The sequence below is a fragment of the Meriones unguiculatus genome, chromosome 15, assembly GCF_030254825.1.
Source record: "Meriones unguiculatus strain TT.TT164.6M chromosome 15, Bangor_MerUng_6.1, whole genome shotgun sequence".
Taxonomy (NCBI): Eukaryota; Metazoa; Chordata; class Mammalia; order Rodentia; family Muridae; genus Meriones; species Meriones unguiculatus.
This window is the reverse complement of record NC_083362.1, coordinates 47787646-47805514: the sequence shown is the minus strand read 5'-3', so window position 1 is coordinate 47805514 and position 17869 is coordinate 47787646. Positions and strand designations below refer to the sequence as shown.

General features: G+C 41.4%; 1 protein-coding gene across 1 annotated transcript in view; it reads right to left on the bottom strand.

The window, feature by feature from the left end:
• The window catches only part of Fam117b (family with sequence similarity 117 member B), a 78287-nt gene that overhangs the window by 37931 nt on the left and 22487 nt on the right, over nt 1-17869 (bottom strand). The window contains exon 2 of the mRNA XM_060368428.1: nt 3200-3351. Within this exon, the coding sequence (XP_060224411.1) occupies nt 3200-3351 (152 nt within the window). The remainder of the gene's footprint in view (nt 1-3199; nt 3352-17869) is intronic.

The following is a 17869-nucleotide window of genomic DNA, read 5'->3' as shown; positions in this document are numbered from 1 at the left end:
ACAAAGAACAACTGAGTTTGATCTACTGAGAACTGATTTCCAACTGCCTGGTTATGAAGAAAAACTCCAATCAGTATCTCTTTGAAGTTATGAACAAGTTAATAAAGAAACATGAATTCTTCCATCGACTAGAACTGGGTGGCACGTAGGCACCCTTACTGTGACAAAGGTTTCAGGACTTGAGTACTGAAGAGAACATTCAGATTTACAGGTATCTAGGAACATACCAATGAATATTCAGGAGAAGCATTTCATCATGAAGAAGCTCAAAATGTCTTAAAGTCGCTGAACTTCAAAACAATAAAGTGAAACGTAGGCCTCTCTGGGACAGCCGAGCCCTCTTCTAGCTGCACTGTGGTGTGAGTGATGGAGCTTCTCTGTGCAGCTCCTATAGGCCACACGGACAAGTGTAACTGACGCAAGGAGTTACTTGACAGTAACGGGAAGAGAAAAACATTTTCAGCAGGGATGTGAACAGGCAGAAAGGCGCTGGCATGGACCTTCTGTACCTTCTGTATAGTGAAGGGAATGGAGGCTCCAGTGATGTCACTTTTCTGGGAGATGTCTTCGATGAGATTCAGTCAAGAATGCTATAAAACATGGCTCCCATTAAGAAAAAAAAAAAAAAAAAAAAAACACCCAAAAACTGGAGAACCCACAGGAGAGAGCAGACAGGTCTCACTCAGGACTTCAAAGGTTTACTCTTATTTTGACTACAGTTCAGCTACAATAATGTTTCCAGAGTCATGGGGACAGTGGAGTCTTCCTATAATAAATACATTCACATCTACCTCCATAGTTTAGAAGAGACTTTTGGATGTAGTTATCTCAATGGCTTCAACACTGCCTGTTTACAAGAGCCATGTCTGTTTCAATGCTCCAGCATCTTCTCAGGTTCAATGAGGTACTTTTTAATTCAGGCACATTGCTAGTTACCTTTTAAGCCACCACGCAGCTGGGGCGCACAAAACACTCCACGTACAGGATAGTCTTTCTAAAGTACTGGGACCAGACTTCATCTTCTCAAAGCGGTCCTAACCTGTCCTACCTAAGGGAAGCAAAGTCCTTGGAATAACTCCTGAATGTAGGATATAGTGGGTGGTTTTTTTTTTTTTTTTTTTGGTTGGCATTTGTTTTTTGGTTTGGAGACAGGGTTTCTCTGTGTGGAGCCTTGACTTTACTGACTTGCTTTTGTAGACCAGGCTGGCCTGGAACTCCCAGCGATCCACCTGCCTCTGCCTCCCAAGTGCTGGGATTAAAGGTGTGCGCCACCACTATTCGGCTTACAGTTTGTTTTTTAAAATGCAAGGGAAATTTTGAATTGTCTCCAAATCTTTTTAAATAGTCAAAAATAATAATAAATTTTATAGAACATATAGTTTACTGTGCTTTTAAAACTCTGTATGTGGTGTGTCTGTGCGTGTGCAGATGTGCATGCACATGCGTGTGCTTGTGGCAGCCAGAAGTGAACTTCGATGTCGCCCTCAACCACTCTCCGTCTCCCTTGAGCCAGTCTGTATTTGCTGCTGGACACTGAAGGACTTGGCTCCTGCACTTGGGAAGTCACCACTTCTAGGCTGTCAGCTTGTCTTCATGATGGCGGAGCTGCTGGCACACACCTCTCTTCTTCTTGGGCCACAGGTCAGGAGCCTGTACTTCTTGTCCTTGTAGATCTCTGGGGGTTTCCTGAGTCTGGTTAATGACAAGGAGGATCTGTGGACAATGGGGATCTGAAAGCTAAACCACCCCAAACTGTGTGTGCTTGCCTCTGGACAAAGATGCTCTCTTTAAAATGTTGGAATGGAGCAACTAAATAATGTAAACCTGAAGTCCAAAATGGAGACAGCCCTTGGCTGAGTCCCAACAACATTAAAGTCTTTAAAGTCTTTCATTCTCCATTAGCAGGAATGCAGTACTGTGTTGCTGATCCGTTGATTTCTTTGCAAATGCTCCTCAAAATGCGCCTCACTTACTATGCCAGGTGCAACCCAGACACAGCTTCACCTTACCAGGATTCGCTGTCTTTTAAGTGTGAAAAACAGTGGATAAATGAGTATAAAAATACTTAATTAAATACTATAAAAAGAAACTCCAAACTAACATGCAATCATGAACTGACTGTACAATACTGGACTTTGATTCTTTTGTTGGTTTTTGGGTCTTGTTTTGTTTGAGACAGAAGGTTTCTAGGTAGTCCTTCCTAAACAGCAAAGCCACATGAAAACTACTAATTTTCCTCATGATTTTGCTCCAAGCATAGCAGTTACAGATTTTACAAAACTAAAGTTTTGTTGTTGTTTTTTTTAAAACAATTCTAACAAACACATTTCTTTTCTGGAACAGGCTGGCCTCAAACTTGAGATCCTCCTGCCCCTACCTCCCGAATACTGTGGTTAAAGGCATGCGCCAGTACCACCAGGCTGGACTTCAATTCTTTAACTATAAATCTATGAATCATTATGAGTAAGTTTCCGAGATCCTTTTAATTAGTCAGTTTTACAAATGTAAAAGTATGAAACATCACTTTCAGACTTCATTGTTGAGACGTTCATGATCATAAACTCTAATAGCACTGGGGCCAGTAAAAAGCTTTGCAGTGGATAATGGTGCACTCCTGAGGACTTAAATTTGACCCCCAGAGATCATGTAAAGGCGGAAAGAGAACTGACTCCACAAAGTTGTACTCTAATTTCCATATGCATACTACAGTAGAGCTATGCATCTCTCTCTCTCTCTCACACACACACACACACACACACACACACACAAGTATCAGTGATGTAATACAGTTTTCCCAATACATAAAGGTTTGGGGGCACAAAAATAAATGGTATGCAGAGTAATCCTATTATTACAAATTTTCAAGTCCAAATTCCAGGTATAAAAATACTGTGTTAGGGGCTGGGGAGATGGCTCAGTGGTTAAGAGCACTGCCTGCTCTTCCAAAGGTCCTGAGTTCAATTCCCATCCTCTTCTGGTGCATAGGCAAACACGCAGGAAGAATGTTATATAAAGGGAAAAGTATGTCAACAATTAACTACCTGTATGAAAATTACTTTTGAGTAATTTTACAAACGTACACTCCCAGGCCAACATAATCCAGCAGAAGGTAGGCCTGGGAACCTGTGCTTCTGAAAAGCTTCTGAGGAAAATCTGATGTTCACTCAATGCTTCAGAGTACAACAAATAAGAAACCTACCTGTGTGGCCTTGTCCCTCATGCAGGGTGCGGCTTGCCCACGAGTGTCTCGGGGCCAGTGCCCAGCAAGGTACGGAGCTGCAAGGGTATCCAGGGAGGAAGTGCGCCGGATAATACTGGAGGGACTTGAGGAAGGCGGGTGTGTTTTGTCACCTACGTATAAAGCAAAAGTGTTCATTTAAAAAACAAAACAGATTTAGGAGGAAAAGTAGAAGTTAAGTTTTAAACTTTTTAGAAGTTCTCCAACTTAAATATGCAAAAGTAAGCAAATAGGAACAAGCCAAAATGCAAAGCCCAGGCTCAACCCAAAACACTGCCCATAAACACAGAAGACAAGGTGATGATAACACAACTCACAGTTGACTCCAAGTGGTTACATGCTATCATCTCCTTTACATGATGAGTTTTAGAGACTGTTTAGAGCCTTTAGCCTCCAGCCTGGCATTTCTCTTTAGCACCAGCTCTGCATCACACTACGTTTACTCTTAAGAGGACAAATGTGAATAAAGACCCGTCAAAAGTACAGTGCAAAAGTCTCCAACTGGGGAGAGGATGGGAAAGCAAATACCTAACAGTGAAATGGTTTAGCAGCTAAAAGCACCTGCTGAAAAAGCTTGAGTCCAATTCCTAGAAACCACATAAAAATGGAAAGAATCAATTCTACAAAGTTGTGTGTAGATCTCTACACACACAACCTGTGGCGTGTGCCTGTGTACAGCTACCATACAACATACATATTAATAATACACAACCTTTCAAAGGACTTCTGGAGTTGTAAATACAGCTCAGTAGTAAATGAAGCATAGAACTAGCATGCACGAGACTTTGATCCTGTTCCAACTACATAAATAAAAACAAAAGTAAAAATAAAACCAAAAAAAATACATTAAACATTAAATAAAGTTTAAAAGAATTTGTGGGCCAGGAGTGATGGCACATGCTTTTAATTCCAGCACCTGAGGCAGGGGGATCTGTGAGTATTAAGGCCAGACTGGTCTATAACACATCGAGTTCTAGGCCAGCAAAGGTTATATACTAAGTCCCACTCTGAAAACACACACCAAAAAAAAAAAAACCAAAAACCAAAAAAAAAAAAAAAAACAAGGGGGAGGAATTACAAGAATGAATTAGTGAACTGAGAGATGTAAAAGAAAGTACTCAAAAAGGTAACACAATCATAAAATGAAAATAAAAACAGAACATAAGAAATGGAAGAGGAGAAATAATGAGATTTCTTTTTGCAATGTGCATGCAATGTAAATTCAAGAGGACAAATTAGTCAGAAAAATAATGTTCAAAAGGATAATTATGGTTTTCCAGAACTGATGAAAGATATGGTCTTCAGAATGAAACTGAGTCAGGATCCAGACATACATTGGTGAAACTACAAATTCCTGCAGATTTAAAAAACAAAAACCCCTTAAAGCAACAAAGAGAAACGGGATGAATATTTCTGTCAGGAAGAGCAGAGGCTCACAACACTAGGGAAACGGAATAAGAAATCAACAGTTTATGATAGCTTGGGCCAGCAAGAAAAAGCAGTTTGGAAAGGGGCACGGTGGAGATGAGGGAGGAAGGGAGGGACTGGGAGGGAATGAGGGATCGGGACACGGCTGGGATAGAGTTAATAAAATGTAACTGATAAAAAAAAAAAAAAAAAAAAAAAAAGAAAAGAAAAAGCAGTTGCCACCACACCTGGAAACCTGTTCAAGCCCCAGGGCCCACATGGTGGAAGGGAAAGCTGACTCCCTAAAGTTGTTCTCCACACATGTGTGGTACATGTACACCCACATCCACACACTCACACACACACACACACACACACACACACACACACACGATGAAACACTGACAGTCAGACAAAGATGACTTAACAACCAAAGACAATCTCTGACAGAAATTATTTTTTCAGAAAATACCACAGAGAGGAAACTGAAATGAAGCCTAAGAAGCACCACAGTAAACCAAGCAGTAAGCCAGTGTGAACAGGCATTTACCATAACAACACGGTAACTACTAACTTACAGACCTTAAAAACAAAATCAAACCAAAATTCTAGATGACAATACAAGAATTAAGATGAGGGTGACTAGAATAAAGAAAAAACCAAACATAGGATTCAGCCTAGGGAGTGTTTAACTCTTGGCCCCAACTCTGAATACACAGCAAGCACGTGCCAATACTCAGCTTCAAACTGCTTCTCCAAGGTACATTTCCCCTAGTGCTTGTTGGCCCCAAGAACTCAGCTGCTTTTTATTTCCTTAAATGGCCTTGATCTAAACCTAAAATGGGTTTCTCCAGAATCACAAGAGAACTCTCCACAAGCAAATTGAAGGGATTCTTCGGTTCTATTTCAGAGCCAGCCAGAGCAAGGAGAAGGCCAGTCAGAATGACATCAGAGGGCACACTTGAGAGATACAAACGGGAGGAAAGGCTACAAAAGAGACATTTCCTACTAAAAGAGGGGAAAGACAAGAAGGAAAGAGTATCACTTTTATATGCAGAAACAAAGCAATCACAGTATCAAAGGGATTATAGAAACCCAGCCCTAATGTAATCATTAATACCCCTTCACATTTGTGTACCATTTATTTAGCATCAGTTAAAGAGGTATTCTCATTTGAATAAGAAAAAAACAGAAACAACCCTGTCAGGCATGAGGTAGAGGGAGGAGAGAGAGGGTAACTTGTTGCAGAATAGTTAACTACTTGCTGTAATATTAAGATTTGAATCCAGGTTTCTTGGGGTTCTTTATGCCAATGAACATTCCTGGACTTCACCCTAAATCTACCAAATCAAAATCTCTAGGCAGTGAGCTCAGCAGTTTTCTACAGAATTGACTGTTTCCATGTCAACCTCTGGCCTCCACATGTGTGTACACACTCCCTTAAACATGTACAAATGCATACACTGTACACACCAGAAGAAACTGTTCACCATAGAGAAACCTACAGCGGAGCAAATCCCAGAATTCTAGCTGATAACTAAACCAGTTTTTGTTGACATTTTAATTCTGTTAACAAAACAGACTAAGCCTTAATAAACCAAAATAAACCTCAGTGTCTTAACACCACACACGTAGTTTTTGTGTGTGATTTTTGCACATATTGCTTGATTGCTTAATTTTTAAGACAAGGTTTCGATGTGTAGCCCCAGCTGTCCAGGAACTTGCTCTGTAGACCAGGCCTCTAATTCCCAAGTTCTAGTATTAAAGGTATGCACCATCACTCCTGGCTTTGTTTTTTTTGTTTTGTTTGCCTAAGTACTGTTTTTTTAACTAAGAAAATGATGACTATATATAAAGATTATTATTAGGTTTTGAGAGGTTTTTTTCATATTTTATACCCGAGTTTAGAGAGGCTATAGTCCATGTGCCAAATCTGATCCTCACCCTAATTTGCATGTATATTTTTAACTGACTAGAAAAAGAATCAATTTATTCTTAAATATAGAAAACAATTACATAAAATTCAAATTTTAAGGTCCATAAATAAAGTTTTATTGGAACATACACTTACATATGTGCCTGGCTGCTTCTGTGCTGTGAATGGAATGTTAAGAATATGCAGCAATGCTAGGCCACAGAGGAGGACTTTGCAGCCAGCCCTGAAGATACCTGATAAAACAGGGCCAGACAGAAGGGGAGGAGGTCCTCCCCAATCCGTGGACTTGGAAAGGGGCAGGGAGAAGCTGAGGGAGGGAGGATGGGACTGGGAGGGAATAAGGGAGCGGGATACAGCTGGGATACAGAGTTAATAAAATGTAACTAATAATAATAAGCAATAAAATAAAAAATAAAATAATAATAATAATAATTACAAAAAGAATATGCAGCAAGCTGGGTATGGTGGTGCACACCTGTAATCCCAGCACTCAGTGGGGATCTCTGTGAGTTCAAGGCCAGCCTGGTTTATAAAGCAAGTCCAGGACAGCCAAGGCTACACAGAGAAACCCTGTCTGGAAAAACAGAAGAGTACTCAGCAAGACTTTCCGTGGTACTCACAGCTTCACAGTGCTGCTCAGCTTTGTCATTCTGCATAACTTAACTGCACAGAACACCGTATTTAAAGAAGGTAAAATGCAAAACATCAACACAGTCCTTATGCAGCTCTGGGAGGTTGTAGGAAAGACTTAGCTGGAGGAAGGTGGGTCACTGGGAGGCAGGCCTTGAAGTTCACAGTCCTGCCTGTTTGCTGCTCTGTGTCTACTTCTTTATCTGTCCAGATATGAGCAGGCTCCTACAGCTGCCAACCTGCCCTCCGGCCATGGACTGCATGCCCTCAAACTGTGTGCTAAATAAATACTCCTTTACCTCTTCCATGTGCTTTTTAACAACAATGAGGAAAGTCACCAATGCAGAAGATAACAGTAAAATCTCATCCTAGCTCAGTTTTAACAACTGAGCACTGTAAAACTCATCTGCGGATACGGAACTCTGAAACAAAATATAGCAAAGCGTTACCCTAAAGAAATCTCCCAACCCTTTTCTACTAAAATGTCTACAGAAGGCTCAGCAGGTTAAAAGTACTTGCCATCCAACATGACAACCAGAGTTTGATTCCTGGAACCCACAAATGGAAGAAAAGAACTGATTCCTGCCAAGTTTCCCTCTGACCACCTGCACACTCTGGCTGACAGTCCCCACCACCACCCACACACACTAATAATTGTAATATATCTAATTATTACATTTTAAAATTCCATGAATTTCACTTTTCATATAAGCACCTACAGTATTAAATAATGTACTGGCTGGTTTCACGTCAACTTCACAAGCTAGAGTGACTGGAAAGAAGGAAGCCTCAATTGAGAAAATGCCTCCATAAGATCTGGCTGTAGGGCACTTTAAGTAGCCCAGTCCACTGTGGGTGCCACCCCTGGGCTGGTGGTCCTGCATTCTACAACCAGGCTGAGCAATCTATAAGGAGCAGGCCAGTAAGCAGCATCTTACAGCTGCCTTACATCAGCTCCTGCCTCCAGGTTCCTGCCCTGCAAGAGTTCCTGTCTGATGTGGAAGAGTGAGCCAAATAAACTTTTCACTCCCCACCTTGCTTTTTGTCAGTGTTTCATCACAGCAATGGTAACTCTAACTAGGACAAATAGTATCTCTGGATTTTGCCTAGCCCCTGGTTTACAATGCATGACTTTACTGTACATTGTTTTCTATAGAAATACCTAATTTTTTTCCTTTTTCTTTTTAATATGGAATTTTTTTTTTTTTTTTTTTGAGATACGGTGTTGTCCAACCAGGCCTCAAATGGCTCAAGCTATTCTCCTGCTTCAGCTTCCCAACTGCTGAGTCCAACCAGGCCTCAAATGGCTCAAGCTATTCTCCTGCTTCAGCTTCCCAACTGCTGAGTCAATGGTATATGCCATAATAACTTAAAAAAACATTAACCGAAGGGCTAGGAAGATAAATGGTTGGCGGTAAAACGCTAGCCATTCAAGTATGAGGAACCGTGTTCACATCTCCAGGTAAAAAACTGGCATGGTGGGTGCCATGCGCTTGTAATCCCTGTGCTAGGAAGAAGACAGGAAGAATCCTGTGGCTTGCAGGCCCCAGGCTAGCCTAACATTTCCAGGTTCAATAAAGACATGATCTCAAAAAATAAGGTGGAGGGCAACGGAGGATAACTCCATGTGTGTACTCACCTGCACACGTCATGCACATACACACAAATGGGCACAAAGACGCATGTGAGAGTATATTGACAATATTATTAATCTAGTTCTATATAATGTCCAGTTATCGTGCTCATAAGGCTATGTAGATGTGAGAATACTTTCTGACAATTCTGTTTTACACTACTATCAGAATAAGGGTCTTGAATAGTTCTAAGTATAAAAGTTTAGTTACAAAAGACTCAGCTCTACTAACACAACAGTTACACACCCGTGCTGTGAGCCTCTCAAGAGCTATTTCACAGCAGCTCAGATAATAGTGCTTTCACAGTGGCAGTTGTTTCTTTTCTCTCCTTTTCTTTTTGGTTTCTGGACACAGGGTTTCTCCGCGTAACAGCCCTGGCTATCCTAGAACTCACTCTGTAAACCAGGCTGGCCTCAAACTCACAAACATCCACCTGCTGGGATTAAAGGTGTGCACCACCACGCCCAGATCACAGGGCCAATTCTTTTCACTAAAGCACTGCCTTAGTGAAACCATCATTTAATATTTACTAAAGGCCCATGGGGCAACTGTAAAACTTAGAAATATAAAGAACAAGCCATAGCCTGCTGAGAACAACTTATGCTTCTACCTTGCTATTATTCTCTTTTTAATCCAAGTTCTGAAAACTGACAGATTTGTGGCCCTAACTAATTATGATGCAGTTATGGGAGGGAATAAGAAATCTTGGTGAAGGAAGGCTGCATTTATAAGGAAGCCCAGAGGAGAAGACCCTGGCAGAGCATCTCTAGCCTCAATCCTTTTGAGCCCTGGCCATGGCAGTAGCCAGGGTGTGCCATGCCTCCAAATCTTTTGCTCTGCTAGGATCATCCTCAATTCCCTTTCTTCCTTTTTTTTTAATATTTTATTTTTTAGATTTATTTATTGTGTACACCATTCTGTCTGCATGTACACCTGCACACCAGAAGAGGGCACCAGATCTCACTACAGATGGTCATGTGGTTGCTGGGAATTGAACTCAGGACCTCCGCAAGAGCAACCAATGTTCTTAACCTCTGAGCCATCTCTCCATCCCTCAATTCCCTTTCTTTAATTTGGCTAATTCATGTTCACCCTTGCAATCCCAGCACAGAAGCCATTCCTCTAGAAAATCTAACAGTCTCCCAAACCCAAGAAACAGAAGCGAGGATAAAAGGACCCCATTCCCATGTGCTGCTGCAACATGACTCCAGGATAAGGTCCTGCGCTTCTCAAACAAGAGTGGACTGGCAATTCTGTCTCGTCCCAGTGACTAGACTCCTGACATATTAAATATATAAAAGGCCAACAGGGGAAAAATTAATGCTCCCAGTTACAAGGAAAAGTAACTTAGTCCAAGTGTGGTAGACTTGATAAGTCTTCCATCAACAACAGGTGTGTATAACAAACTCAGATACTTTTCTGTTCAAAGTAAATCCAAACAATGGCTCAATCATGCTTCACTTTTCTTTAAAAAAAGAAAAGAAAAGAAACAAAGCCTATGAAAAAACTACACACAGCAAGGCATGGCACTGAAATTTTCATTCAGTGCCTTGGGCTTTGAAATTCAGAGCTCCAACTTGTCAGCTCCAGACAAACTGGATCCTTGTAACCTCAAGGGCACCAGCTCAGCTCTGAAATCATGGCCTCTAGATGTCCCTTTACACAAGTGCTATGGCCCTGCCACAGTTAGAGCCTATCTATCTGTATAACTTGACTAAACAATGGCTTCAAAGCTGTGCTTCCCATTATCCACAAAGTCAACAAGTAGAATGGTAGATACACTTGTTTAGAAAGAAGAAAACTTTTCCTTTTTGATTGTAAAAATGAAGACCTGGAATTAAACCTTACAGCCCACCCCACCCCCCAAATTTCCAACAGGACATCCTCTAGTGACAACCATTTTAACAAATACTTCTCTGCAGCTGACATTTCAATCTTATTTTTTATACATATGGGTGTTCTGCCTGCATGTATGTCTGTGCACCGTGAGTGCTGACCCTCTTCTAGATTTTCTACATTTTAATTCTATTGTGGCTGCTGGGCAGTGGTGATGCACACCTTTAGTCCCAGCACTCAGGAGGCACACACAGGGGGATCTCTGAGCTTGAGGCCAACCTGGTCTACAGAGTGAGTTTCAAGACAGCCAGAGCTACATACACAGAGAAACCCTGGGGGGGGGGACTGTTAATTAAATCATTTTTGTTATTGTAATACATCAATCTTTTTAAAATTAATGTATTTATTTTTAATTTACTTATTCTCTTTACATCCCAATCATGGGTGCCTCCCTCCTCTCCTCCTGGTCCCACCTTCCCTCCCTCTTTCCCCACTCCTCCCCCCCTATTCCAGAAGATTCCCAACCCACCCATCCATCCCAGCTCAAGTTTCATCAAGACTGAGCTTATCCTCTTCCTCTGAGGCCTGGCAACGGAGTCCATCAATTTAAAAAAGGAAGGTTCTATGTGTCCGGGGTTTCTAAGGGGAAAGGAGCAGGAGAGAGGAGCTGGGAAGAATATGATGAAGACACATTGTTTACATGAATTTATAAACTGTCAATTTATAAATAATATTAATAAATAATTATTATATATTATTATTGCACAAAGAAAGCAAGCTAGTCACCTGAGCACGAGCCAGTAAGCAGTTTTCATGGTCAGTCCCTGCCTGACTTCCCTTTAATGATGGATTATGATCTTGAAGTGTAAAATAAAAAGAAATTCTTTCATCCCTGAAGCTGCCTTTTTTTTTTTGGGGGGGGGGGGTCATGGTGTTTGTCACAGCAACAGGAAAGACACTAGGATACTCCATTAATTCAATAAGTCTTTATTAAACATCTATTATGAACAAAGTCTCCTGTAGGTGTTGACAACACAGTGGTGTGGACAAATGTAAACAATGTCATTAGGAGTTGACAGTCTATCACTGACCGCAAGATGTAGAAAAGTAGTTTAAAGTCCACTCACAGTCAAATGAGAATTCAGACAATTAAGTGCGTGTCATGATAAATAGTGTAGGAATGGTGTCCAGAGTGCTAGAAAGCGAATTACAGGGTCTTTCTGCATTTTACTGTATCAGAAAGAAACCCAGTGACGCCTTTAACACTCCCACATTGCCTTGGTCAGCCCAGGTCAATGCCCTCGTGCTGCTGGAAGGAAGTGCTGCTATACTCTCTGCATCCACATAGCAGACATCCCTCTTCCTCCAGATTCTAGAAACGTGATTTCACTTTTTGAGCCCTCACCCACACCTTCCTCAAATTCCAAAAGAATTATACCAACAGTCTTGTTCTCTCAGCCAGCCCTGCTTTGTTTCAGGGATCAGACAAGACTTGGTACATCAGAATAGTATGATCTTAGCCAATAGTCTGTTCGAGAGAATTTGTCTACTGTGATAGACAACATTCTTCAGCCTCAACCTGTCTTGAGAAACAAAAACAAACAAACAAAAAGAAAAAAATAAGAAAAGAAAGCAACACAACCTTTGACAATTTCAGAGGCAGCATTTCACCATTTATGAAGATACAGTCTTCTTAAGAACTACGTCACCTGGTCCAACTCATACTCAAGGTGAGGATAATGCAAAAGGGAAGCAGCACCAGGCAGGGAGACCACCAGAGAGTCAATATGGAGGGTGGGTATGTCTGGAGGATTCAAGTCTTTAAAAGAGGGAAACTTGACAGTGACTACACAGCAAGGCAAGCTAGAATGGGACAAAGTGGGGGGTGGGGGAGACAGAATGATAGATTGATTTTGTTCCCTATTTCAGGCTTAAGTACTAGGAAATAACTGGTTCAGTTTGATATCGTTACTGGATAGCAAACGGAGACATTGTAAGCATTTTTGCACATTAGAATAAATTTAAGCATGCCTAAAATCCTGTGACAAGAGAAACTACAAGCACACATACAGACACAGCTAAAGAAACATAAAAAGTAATATGGAAGAAACCATAAGAAACAAAAATATTCTCTTCAGAGAACTAAAGAGACAGCACCACTTGGCTGAGCTGCTGTGACAAAAAGGCGGTATTGCCCAGCAGCAGACACTCAACGATGACCTGCCAGGTTAGATGAACCCACCAGTCCAAAAGTGACACGAGCTACAGGGGTTACCAATCACTTTTGGACTGAATTTGAGACCCGCTAAAGGAAAGACTTCTTGTCTGAAACTTTAACCCTGGTCTTAAGCCATAGCTGGGAAACCTCTACTGCTGTCCTATCACATGGACAAGCTGCCAAACTGTCTTCTAAATATGTTTTGACATGCAGATTAGAGATGCCCTCAACCTTGTGCAGGTTTTCACTGCACTGCCAGGGTTAATGCAGAGACTAATAACTGATCCAAGTGCTCAGAATAGGACTTCGGGGTATTCAGCCCTAACTAGGACATCTGTATCAAGAACACACACATACATGCACACACAAAGAGAGGGGTGGGGAGGGGATATCCTGGAACATCCTAGAAGAAGGGACAGAAAAAAAAATGAGCCAGAAGAAAAGAAGGAATACTGTGAAATGCTGTCTTCTGGTCAGGACATGGCCATTGCATTCATGAACTCATTACAGCTATGGTTTCCTGAACAAGAAACAGGCAACACTAACTGGACACCAGTTCCCAAAACAAGGAGGCAAATGAAGAGATGAAGGGGAAAGGCTATGTGTTGAGGGTTTCTGAGGGGAAAGGAGTAGGAGAGGGGAGTTGGGATGAATAGAATGAAGATACACTATATGAAATTGTCAAAGAATAAATAAAAAAGATATTCCACATATGTGCCCATGTGAGCATGCAGAGGGCACTGTACTTCCTTTCAAGATAGATGTAAATATATAAAGTCATCATCAGGTAGAAATCATACTGGATGGATAGTCTGAAGGACAAAGAAAAAGAAGATAGACACAATCTTTTTTTAAGTTGCTTATGAACAGGAAGAAATGAAGTTAAAGCTTTAAAAAAAAAATCTAGAATGACCAGCCCTTTATTGTTTTGGCTTATTTTTTTTTTTTTCGACCTATTGTCCATCTATGCAGCCCTGACTAGTTTGTAAACCAGGTTTTGCCCAAACTTGCTGCAATCCTCCAGCCTTAGCTTCTCCAGTGCTACTAGGATTTACAGATGTGAACTACCCAACCTGACTTTTTTTTAAACTGGTGTTAGCTCCCTAGGTGCTGTGTAGCCCAGGCTGGCCTTGAACCCACATCTTCCTGCCTCAGCCACAGAAGAAATTACCAGGGTGTGCCACCACATCTAGAATGACTAGCCTTTACTTCATGATGGTACACAGGCATTATCAACGTTTCCTCATTCAATTAAAACAAAGCAAACAGTAAGAGGAAGCGTTTTAAGATGAAATCTGGACTTAGCCCTCCAGCACACACAGCTTCAGCCAAATATAACCAAAGTGCATGCTACTCCAGGTCACGCATGCAAAGGCTTCTTCCTGTGCCGTCTCAAAGAATTAAACATAAGACCTAAAACACACACTATTAGTAGATCTATTAACACTAAAAACACCTGTGCGTCAGCATCAGCGTTTAAAGAATGATAGTAAAGGAACAAAAGACAAAAAGTATGCACAATTTCAACAAAACTTGCTTTTTTTGTTTTGTTTTGTTTGTTTGTGTTGAGACAGTTTTTTGTGTAGCCCTAGCTGTCCTGGAACTCACTCTGTAGACTAGGCTGGCTTTGAACTCAGAGATCCATCTGCCTCTGCCCTAAAAGTGCTGGGATTAAAGGCATGCACAGCCACCACCTGGCAATTTCAACAAACTTCAAAAATTTCATACTTCAAAAGGTACTTTTAGAATGGGGCAGCCATAGGGGCTGGAGAGATGGCTCAGCAGAACAGAGCACTGTTTTTCCAAAGGACTTGAGTTCAATTCCTAGCATCCACATGGCAGTTCCCAACTGTCTGTAACTTCAGTTCCAGGGGATCTGACACCCTTACACAGACATACAAGCAGGAGAACACCAATGTACATAAAATAAAAATTAAGAAATCGTTTTAAAAAAGAATGGGGCGGGGACTGGAGAGATGACTCAGAGACTAGGAACACTGTTCTTGCAAAGGTTCTGAGTTCAATTCCCAGCAACCACATGGTGGCTCACATCTATAAGGAGATCTGGTGCCCTCTTCTGGTGAGTAAGCATACATGCAGGCAGAATGCTGTATAAATTAATAAATCTTTAAAAAGAAAAAAAGAGAAGAATGGGGCAGTCTATACACATCCACATCATTAGCTTCAATTCTCTCCTCTACTTTCTATGAGGCTGACTGCTTGCCTCATATATCTAAAGAGGTGAGCTACAGTCGTCAATTCTGGACCAAGATTCCCAACTGACCCTTCAGGGTTGCCTAATTTCCACAGCATTCCTTCACTGAACATTCCCTAAGCATATACTACATATATTACAGATACAAAAATACAAGGGAAAAAGGCTTCCGCTATCGGAAAGCTTCTGTTTTAACAGAGAAAGTGAGATGCATAAAGCCAACAGATATGCCAGGTGCTAACACTCAAAACAAAGCAGGCCAGGGAGGGGAGGAGATTTCTTCATGGGATTGTCACTTTACATACACCGACAGAGGGCATTTTGGAGAAGGTAACATCGAAAAGGACTTTAGAACAGAAACCAAGAAGATACAAAAGTAGCTGAAGACTGATGCAGCTGACATATGAGAAGCAGTGGCCCTGCAGGACGTACATCTGGACTACTGAACACCTCCCACACTCCAATTCCCACAACATCACAAGCAACATGTTCTAAGTTCTTAAGGCCACAGAGATGGCTCACTGGCTGCGCGTCCAGTTTTCACCTTTTTCTGAAAAAAGCAGGATGTATTTGTCATCTACAACATTTTACAAAATATCTATACACTGTAGAACCCGTATAGGGAGCTAATCAGCATACTTATCTCTTAAACACTGGTTCATCTTAATACCACATCTGATGCTGCCTCACTCTGCCAGGGACTACCCTTTCTACCTCACCCACTGGTATGCCTACAAACAGGCAACAGCATACAGTGGTGCAAACACCGGCTGTCATCAGACTGGCTAAAATCCCTAAGCATGGCAGGGCATGCCCAGAGAAACGGACTCAAGGCCAATCTAGGCTACATGATAGACCTAGCTCAGAAATAATAACCAAAAGTGAACTGAGGAGGAGAGGAAGAAAAGGAAAAATGAATGAATGAATGAATGAATGAATGAATAGAAATCCCCTGAGCTGTTCAATACAGAATACAAGTTACAAGTTCTTGGCTTTGGCTACCTGCACTTCCAGTTTCTTCCTTTATAAAATGAAGCTGTTACATTTTTATGATTTTTTTTTTTTTTTTTAAGATTTTGTTTTGAAATTGGGTCTCACTTTGTAACCCAGAATAGTTTGGAACTCACCAGGTAGACCAGGCTGGCCTTGAAAAAATTACAGGCCTGAACCACACAGTGGTTGGGGAGCTGGCGCAGTAGGTAAAGGCATTTGCTGCACATACCTGACAGCCCGCTCGATCCCTGCAACCCACACAGAAGTAGAGGAGAACAGATTCCAACGCTGTCTTCTGATTTCACATCACAGCATGGCATGCCCCACCTTGACCACACCCACAGACACAGTTAGGAAAGACTCAGCAGTTAAAGGGGCAGGTTGCCTTTCAGAGGACTAGAGCTCAGCTCCTAGCACCCAAACCAGGCAACGTACCATCACCTGTAAGCCCAGCTGTAGGTGCCCTCTGGGGGGACCTACAACACACTCGTATGCACATAAGTGAATATGCAATAAAAACCTTTTTAAAAAAATTAAAATTAATGAAAATTCGGCCATAACACACAAAAAATAATTTCAAGTGTTAAACTACACATATGCCTCCCTCTCACCTCCTGCCAACTTTCTTATTTATTATATATTCAATTATGATCCTATATGAAAATAGAATTTGAGCAAAAACAAAAAAGGTTTTCTATTAAGTTTTTATCTCAAAAAGTAAATAAAACAGACACTGGGAAGATGGCTTTGGTTAAAGTGCTCGCTGTGCAAGTATAAGATGACAGGCATCACCAGAAACCCATGTAAATGCCACCCACCTGTAATTCCAGCCTCAGCAGGTAAAGACAGAACTCCTAGAGCAAGCTAGAGAGCTCTGGCTTTCCCAGACAAACCGCCTGAGTAAGCGCGAGGGTCAGCAAAGGGCGCTTCCTGACAGTGCAGCACAGTAACAGAGGAGCTAAAATAAATGCACTGCATCCCAAACAAGCAGTTCTAGGGCTTTAGAGATGGCTCAGCAGCTAAAGGCACTGCTCTTCCAGAGAACCCTGGTTCAAATCCCAGCACCCACATGGTAGCTCAAACTGTAACTCCAAGATGTGACACTCTTACATCGACGTCCATGCAGGCAAAACACCAACGCACATAAAATAAAGGTAAATAAAAAAATTTTAAATGTTATATATATATTTTTAAAGTAGCCCTACATTAAAAAAAAAAAAAAAAAACTCAACTCCCAACATAACTAAAATGTGTTTAATTTGGGATGAAAAGAGAGCTCAGGGGAAAGATGTGCTTCTTTAAAGCAAAAGAACCCAAGGCTACCCCCAGGTACTCATGTAAAAATGCTGAGCGTGCTGACACGGCTCGCAATCCAACCACAGGCACTGGCTAGCTAGTCCAGACTAATCAGAGCACTGCAGGCAGGGCAGAAACGCCCTCTGTCCTCCACATGTGCACACCTCTACATGTGCAGCAACACAAACACATACCTGCAGACAACACGTCCCAACATGCATTTAAAACTGTGTAATTCTGAACACAGTATATCAAATCATCTTCAGTTTCAGAACAGCCAGGACATAGAGAAACTAGATTTCAAAATAATTTATTAATTAAAGTTCGTAACACTTACGAATGTGAATGCTATAACTAGATCTGCAATGTCCCCAAAGGCACATGGGTGATTACATGTGTGCATGTGTGCACACACAGAGAAATAAATCTTATTTTAAAACAAAGGGGGGTGCTGGAGAAATGGTTC